At 47.6% G+C, this 7940-nt stretch overlaps 2 protein-coding genes and 2 non-coding genes across 4 annotated transcripts; 3 read left to right on the forward strand and 1 right to left on the reverse strand.

Moving 5' to 3' along the window:
- Positions 1-193: 193 nt before the first annotated feature.
- Positions 194-1853, forward strand: C8Q69DRAFT_514385 (hypothetical protein; the record flags this gene model as incomplete). The annotated part of the gene is made up of 3 exons (XM_028633340.1): positions 194-672; positions 737-1055; positions 1119-1853. Exons 1-3 carry the CDS (start codon positions 383-385, stop codon positions 1851-1853), a joined length of 1344 nt encoding a protein of 447 aa, XP_028482354.1. The 5' UTR covers positions 194-382.
- A 512-nt stretch (positions 1854-2365) lies between these two features.
- On the reverse strand, positions 2366-2439 carry C8Q69DRAFT_t124. The gene has a single exon. It is a non-coding gene; the product is annotated as a tRNA-Ile (tRNA).
- Positions 2440-2632: 193 nt separating this feature from the next.
- On the forward strand, positions 2633-3284 carry C8Q69DRAFT_87947 (hypothetical protein). Its single transcript, XM_028634134.1, has one exon. The coding sequence runs from the start codon at positions 2800-2802 to the stop codon at positions 3148-3150; it is 351 nt and encodes a 116-aa protein (XP_028482355.1). The 5' UTR covers positions 2633-2799; the 3' UTR covers positions 3151-3284.
- Positions 3285-4297: 1013 nt separating this feature from the next.
- On the forward strand, positions 4298-4371 carry C8Q69DRAFT_t120. Its single transcript has one exon. It is a non-coding gene; the product is annotated as a tRNA-Ile (tRNA).
- The last annotated feature ends 3569 nt before the right edge of the window (positions 4372-7940 follow it).

Genomic DNA, 7940 nt, shown 5'->3' on the forward strand with positions numbered 1-7940 from the left:
CGAGACCAGATAACGCTACTTTCTGACGGCTTCAGATACCAAGAAAAAGGAAATATAGATACAACGGAATTGTTTCGTAATAATCCATGCAGATCTGAGACTGTCGGAAAGAAGACAAGCAGCTGGAGCGTAGAGTAGAAGCCCATCACGTCCATGTCTCACATCCGGGCCTCGCAACCCGCAGCCCCGCCATCGTCGCCGTCAAAAGCTCCGACGTCCCCCCATCACGGCGTCATCGCTGATCCATCTCGATCTTCTGCGCTTCAGACCACCGATCGATCATCAGATCCGATGCGGATAGCACTGCTATTTCAGCTCCCAGTCCCCCGGCTCTAATGAGCTCTGCTCCTTGCTTGCTGTTTGATCCATTTTCCATGGCAGGATGGTGGTGTTTGTCGACTATGATCGGGATACATACGACGATGCGTTGTATCCCCTTCCGGAGCACTCAAGACCTCTGGACGCCTATGTCGTCCCCAGCAAGCCTCTGCTCTCCAAGCTGACGACTTCTCCCCTCGAAAGTGCTTCTTTTTCTGCCCAACCGGTCTCCCCGAAGCAACAAGGAAGCGGAGCTGCTGGACAGCCTGGGACACGCGACAGCGAGGAGAGCCCCGTCGAAGAACAGCAGAAGCCGAATGTCAATGCATTCTCTGCCGCTCTGAGTTGCTACCCGTACGGGCTGTCGATATGTGCTGCTGAGACAGGCTGTCTGGATGGTCTGCTGACTGGGCCACAGAATCGTCAAGGAAATTGCGAAATCGGTTGACTTGAACACGCTGCATGCGCTCTCGAGAACATGTCGTCAGTTTCGCGTGAACCTGCTGCCTTACCGCGACCAGCTGATCAAGCAGACCCTACGCTGCGAAAACGAATACATCGAGACTCTATCAGACATGCTAGGCGATGGCGCTGTCCTGCCGGATAACCTAAAGAACATCCTCCGCTTGCTGAGTCGAGACACAGTTGACCTTGGGAAGTTGACCAGCGGCAAAGTTGGGAGATGCGCCCGGGATATGGTTTCTGAATGCCGGAGATGCTCGAGGGTTGTGTGTAGGGTATACAAGGAGACCATGGTATTGTCTGTTGAAGTGCCGTCATATGCTAAAACTGTGTCTTAGAATTGCTGTATCAAACCGCCGAGCAGTGCTATGCTCAAGAACCGTCTGCGCCGTCTCTGCACAACATGCCGCACAGCACCGCTCCACTATCTTTTAACGCAATATTCCGCAACGACAGCTGACGACGCGATCGTATCGTCTCCTTCTACGGGTTTCACTGCGTCCGCTTTTATACGTGAACCATGTTCCTGCGAAGAGGCTGTCTGGCTGTGCCAGCCATGCGGTCAGACACTTCGCAGCGATGATACCACCTACAGACGGGTATGGACGTGGCGAACTCGTTACAGCACCTACCTTGGAGGAGGCCTAGGCACGGGTATCGGCGAAGGTTGCCAGGGTGTGAAATGCGGCCGAGGCGAACATTGCTTGGCAGCTCAGGAAATCGAGCTGGAAGTTTGCGACGCAGATGAACGAGCCGCTGGAGTACACGATCACCATGTACACGGCAATGTGACTTCGCACAACCACGAGCGATCTGACTCACCCCATGTCGACTCTCTAGATAACAGGGACGGTGAGGAACCCGGATACTTCAAGCAGGAAATTGTCGGAATCGGGGGCGTCGTGAAATGCAAAGCAAAGAAGAGAGTTACAGTTGGGTCGTGTGTCCTCGAATACGAAGACGAACGGGAGACCGGCAAGTATTTGAGAAGAGAGGAAAGCGGCCAGGACAGAAGTTGGTGCGGATGGTGCTGGAGAGTTGTCCCTGGTAAGCATGACCGGCTTGAGCTGTAAGCTTACTATGATACTGCTTCCGTCTTCAATGTTGGTTTTTCGGAGTCACAAAAACTTTCATTGGCATTGTCTTTTACGATACCTCACTCCACTGCTCGACGAGTCACGAAGCCAACGTAAAAGGCACACAATCATCGCCGTTCAACTAAAGCAGAAGGCTGGTTGGCGTTTCATGCACTTCTTCAGGTACGTGTGTTATGCATGGCGCAAATATCATATTTTCGATGATCACGACAGCAGTTAGCTGCATGGAAAAATAATTGCTCTAGTTATATACATGCCTGAAACAATATAAACATTCAGCAGTTATTTCGACTACCTCATAGATCCCTCGTCATACAGCTCTTACCTGCAGATTCCGGTGGCATGAAAGCCACTGCTCTCAAAACATCTCTCGGCCCATACCCAGTCCTGCAGTACACAATATCAGGATATGCGTAACATAACTATTCTTTCTATGATCCAAAAAAGAAGATCCCGAACTATGGTTCGGATGCAAAAAGCTAACTCAATGGTCCCGACGAGGGTCGAACTCGCGACCTTGGCGTTATTAGCACCACGCTCTAACCGACTGAGCTACGGGACCGAAGAAGTGACTGATGTGTCAATTTAGTGATCTTTGAGAGGGATCTACAAACACCGTGGACATTTCCGATTTCAACATCTTGAAGCTATCCATCTTTATGCTACTACTATATCATTACTACTACTATTACTATAACTACGAAGGAAATCAGCTAACCTTGTATCACCTGAATGCAACTTGGCACGGGTAGCTAGCTCTTGGTCGCCTTCCCTTCCCTTGCGGGACTGGATAGAGAGTGGTCGCTTAGGCACCGTTGTATACTAACTATTTATATGCATCGAGGCCATTCAAGGAGGTGAGGCGAACACCATACGGCTCTATGGTCAGAACATACATCCTGTCCTCACTTCACGCGCCCAGATGGCCTTGTGGGACTCTGCCAGAAGCCAAAGCTTCGTTGTTAGAGGATCGATCATTCCGATTCTCGTCCGTCTAGGGGCAATTGCTGTGAACATCTTTGCTGTTCCACTAAGCACTCTATTACGAGACACTGAGCACCAATATGCCTTGACACAGGGATCACCCTCCTTCAGGTCAGCCCAGGAGACTATCGTTGTCCTTGCTACAGAAGTTCAGATCTTTCAACGTCTTTCCAGAGAACGTGTACTAAATCGAGATCATCGGACCTCCCCTGTACCACGAATCTTGGTAATCCAGCACAGGACCCTTTCAGTCAGGTTAAAAGCCGGCACGCTGCCCTTGCTGAGCTGACGGGGTGCCTGCGCCTACGCATGGGGGACGTTCTGTCTCCACAAGAGAAACGCACAATCGCCCTTCTCACTGCTTATCATAAGATGCAATCTGTGGTCCTCGCGGTTTCCCTATCTCCATTCGAAGTTGTAGCCAATGATTGTATACCAGATTTTCAGGAAATAGTCGAACAGTCTAACATCGCTCTCGATGCGTGGCTCAATCTGACGGCACACAACCGCCATTCACGTTTGAAATGAGACTGGAATTCGCACTCTCGTTCACCTGCCTTAGATGCCGCAAATTAAGAATCCGACGGTCGGCCCTGACCTCGTTTTGACAAGCGTCTGCGGTGTTAGGGTTTTATAAACGTACCCCTGCGGTAATTCCGGGGAAAAAAAAATCATGACGCTGGAGGAGTCCCACGGTATGGCGCTGTATATAGTCCTAGCGACCTCCATGGGGCTGGAGTAAACACCAATATCAGTTCTTATGCCCGAAGGGGCCTGCATTGGACCCATAGGTGTCGTTCCGGCACGAGGCGTTTTCCCTCCAGGAACGAGCGTGCAAACACTGCGAGGTGGACCGTCAATCGGACTCTTCTACGGGTTCCGCGGAATGAACGAGATATAGCTAGCGGTACTTGGGAAGCAGTCTCCGAATACAGTGATGATAATCGTCCCAATCAATCCCAGGGCTTCTTGCACAGGGGGGTGTTTTGACACTGATATTATCAACTGGGTGTCCAATGAGACCAAAAATAAAACAATGCCGTGTATGCCCTATGTATATCCTGTGGACAGATCCTGGTAGACTGCTTAAAGGGGCAAAAAATGTAATCCCGAGGTATATAATATCCATAGCTTAGTCTACATTAATTACTGAATTAGGTAGGGTTATCATAGCTACAAGTATACGAACATATTTACTGTTCGACAGGCCGCCTTAGTGACGACATTTTTGAACAATAGCGAGAACATACTTAACCCCACGGATAATTCAATGAACTGTTAAATCTAGGTAAGCTGCCCTGGCATTAGAAATCCAAACTTAATAAAACGCTTACCGTTAAATTGAAGATCTCCTAACCCACCTATAACCTGCTCCAAATATACAGTAGTAGAGAATAGGATAATGAATCACTGTTTGCGCCGCTTCTAACATGCAAGGTCCCGTAGCTCAGTCGGTTAGAGCGTGGTGCTAATAACGCCAAGGTCGCGAGTTCGACCCTCGTCGGGACCAGCGTATATCCTTTTTTGATTCCGTTCAATCCATTCTCTGGACGAGAATCGAAGTGGGAAGTTGTATTATTTTTTTTTTGTTGGGAAAATTGCATGTCTAGAGGCGGGGTTTGTGTAGGGAGAAAAACGTGGAGAGGAAATATTTAGCCGAACGGGAATGATGAAGTATATAGATAGAATCGGAGAAATTGATTTACAGGATACTCACCAAAGCCAGTTCATGAGCTTCTTTCTACCTGAAGGGCGCAGAAGCAGAAAGAGAAATGTAACATCCTTTGTTTAGTAGTTATCGCCGGGATTAATAGCTAGTGTAAATGTATGTACTGTACAACAATATATGAAGCCGAAGCGCTGAATTTACATCTGCACTATTTACAGGCCAAACCTACTGCAATATGCTTGTGTGAAGATCTAGGATCACGGAAGCAAAGATTCCGAGAAAGCATATGAGAAGGGAATGATCTCTGGATTGCTTGAAGAACTAATCGACACCGGAAAATATCAGCTATTTATGCTCCTCGACTCTATCCCAATGCCTCGACAGTTCTGAGCTGAGCTGAACATCTAATGAAACTGTTCCATGGTTCTACTCCCGTCTTTATTGATTCCATGCAGGTCGATCTAGGTAGCTTCCCGTTGCAGCTGCTATCCGGTTTGTATAGGGAACACAGCAGGTTTGCAGCTCGCCCCTGTAGGAACCGCGAGATCTGACAGCTTGTCGTCAATATATATATATATACCCATCAATATCTATACCAATAATAAACTCGGTCCCGGAAGACGAAATCAGGCAATGGTAAACCCGTCGGAGCGCAAAGCGCACGTCCAGGCGATCTGTCAATTATCCGCTTGCAGCAGGTTCTTCGATATCCAAATTATAGGATAGAATCTACTAGATCACCAAGGTCTAGATTCTTTGTATGCTATAGGAAATAAATGGGTTTAACCCCCTCTAGAACTAGTATCTAGCAAGTCAAGCAATCCAAGCAGCTTAGATATATCAGCCAACTAGTTCAAGTCAGACACATGCTTCCGTGCCTTTATGATTTGACGTACCCTGCGCGAAGGGAATGAGGAAGTAATGCTGGAAGGTAAACTGCATATAACACTTCAGAAATATCATATGCCCTAGTTACTGAAAGAGAGACCATGATGGATGTGATCTGGGCGTGTGGAATATGCCATTTCCTTATAAGACCCAGGGAACCCGATGGCAAGGAGGTAATCATCGTGCCCAGTAGGTTCTACCATATGAAAGAACCTGCTACAAAAGGATGAGACCTTCTACACATCTTTTAGAGGCGGCATGGTGCGTCTAGTTGCAATGTGTCCTCTAGGTTATGGAAATTGTGACCGAAACAGTAGTAGGTACCAGGTAGACTACACGTTTACATAGACAATTATAGCCTCCTAGGGGATGTTATATCCGGAAGACTACGGTATATACTCAGAGAGCAGAGCTATACAGGGAGAGATACATACCCTAAGCCGACATAACTTGAGAAACCAACTGTTGCTGTTGTATAGAATTAGAGATATATGGAAAGTGATTACTTCTTATAGTAAGTGATAAGACTATAAATGTAATAGCTACATATATAGAAAGATATCAGCATTCAAAGAAGTAAGTATATACAGTCGTGAAAGCTAGGTTATAGTGTCAACTTTAGTATTCACTTACTGCACAAACAATTTATCTCTTCATTGATATCGATAGAAATATCTGCAAAGACAAACAGAACAATTGGACCTGACTCTCCACAAGACCGTGGTTGATTCGGAGTTAACTAGAAATCCATGTAGAAAATATATTCAATACTTATGTACATTTGATCTCTGTTCCGGTTAGTAATGCATAATGAAGCTATGGAACCTGCATTGCTATCTAAATATCACTTTCTTAAGGGCATATCCGGGCATCTCACTCAATTCTATGCTACCTAGTGAATGGTATCCCTCTGAAATCTAGAGAAAACAACAACATGCGAGCCAGATATTGCTCCTAGTGGCTAGAACGAGCCCCCCAATGAAAACCTAGGATTTAGATAGTATGGTCTGATCTCCCAGCCACAAGAGACCAACCCCTTCAGCCGCGCCCATACGGAGATTATTTCTCTCTATCTTGCTATCTATGGACCGCAATCTTCAGGCCTCGACTGAACTCTATATCGGCGTTAACCTTCCCAGCCGATAGGTCGAGTATCACTCTCTAACGTCGATAAGCACCTAACGTAGATCAAAACTCAAAGCAACAAGTCAGCACGGCCGACGCAGGGCTTCTCGAAGCCAGGCTAAGGCTTCCATGGAATCTCATCCCTCGTGGCACGAATCATGTCCTGCATGTAACCGCGTCACACGGGACCACATGGTCAGACTAGGGTGTAAGATGTTGGAAACCAGCGCCAACTCCATCTTTTTTAGGATGATCTTTTCCCACGTGGCGGGGATTTGGATAGCGCCCTCCCGCCACGAGATAGGCAATATTCTAGAATCCTTCCCCCGTCGTTTCATAGTCCAAGCCCCAGATTGAAGCTGCAGTCCCTGTTGGATGGATGCAGTTTGTGAGAATTTAGTATCCAACGCTGGCGCCGGCGTCTGTTGGGGGCTGAAAAGAGTAGTGGAAAACGTGGTGAGCCTTGCAGTGCGCCGTCGGCATCTGGGCTGGCTGGTCTGCTAAACCAAGTGATCAGCTTGCAGTAGTGGGGAGGAACCCTGAGAAGAGGTTGTCTGTGATCGACAGCAGATGCTGCTGCTCGCTAGACCATGCCATGCCAGGGAAAAGAATCGAAGCCAAATTCAAGGTACAGTGGGGAAATGCATGGAACACAGAGAACAACCGAAGGAACAGGATCCTAGCGGAGGAGTAACATGGACATGACGACTAGACATGGTAATGAGAAGAATATACTACCTTGATGATCTTTGACTATATAGTTACATAGGTAGGTGGATATGATAGTTACCTTTCTGCTCTCATACCGCCCGTCCCGTGCCGGATATGAGATATCAAAGGGAAGATCGAATCCATGAGATAGGTGCATGTATGATTTGTTAGGGATTCCTTTTGCTTTCGAGAAGCATGATAGTGTTCGAGATCTACACAGGGCTGCCACGAGAGCCAGAGGCACGTCATTCCGAGAGTCTTCTCCACGGTGGTTGGGGAAAGAGCGAAAATAGAAATATGCTAAAACAGACTTGCGTGCTGCAGCCAGTCAGAGCAATAGAGAGTTGTCGATCATGTTTCCTCAGGCAAGCTATGTCAGACCAACCGCAATGTGCCCAGGACTTAGCGAGGCTTGCATTTGGGGGCGGGTTTTGCGTCGGTCGAGGGGCTTGATTTCCTAGACCGTCATTCAACTAGGAATTCGAAGATAGTGGGTAATCTCGCATCGCATCGCCTGCTGCTTTCTAACATGTAACGTGATGTATTGGATGGGGAAGTATGATTCAACGAAGCAATAGAGGGATGGAATAATCTGAGACAAACCACGCGATGAAGATGCAAGGTTGCTGCCTGTGGTAGCGAATGAGAAGGCGAATGACGAGGTGCAGATGTTCTACTGTTGGGTT

This window comes from Paecilomyces variotii, assembly GCF_004022145.1.
Source record: "Paecilomyces variotii strain CBS 101075 chromosome Unknown C8Q69scaffold_12, whole genome shotgun sequence".
NCBI lineage: Eukaryota > Fungi > Ascomycota > Eurotiomycetes > Eurotiales > Thermoascaceae > Paecilomyces > Paecilomyces variotii.

Excerpts from the sequence above, each read along its gene's own strand:
- C8Q69DRAFT_87947 (XM_028634134.1), top strand. The coding sequence starts at position 2,800 with ATGGCCTTGTGGGACTCTGCCAGAAGCCAAAGCTTCGTTGTTAGAGGA.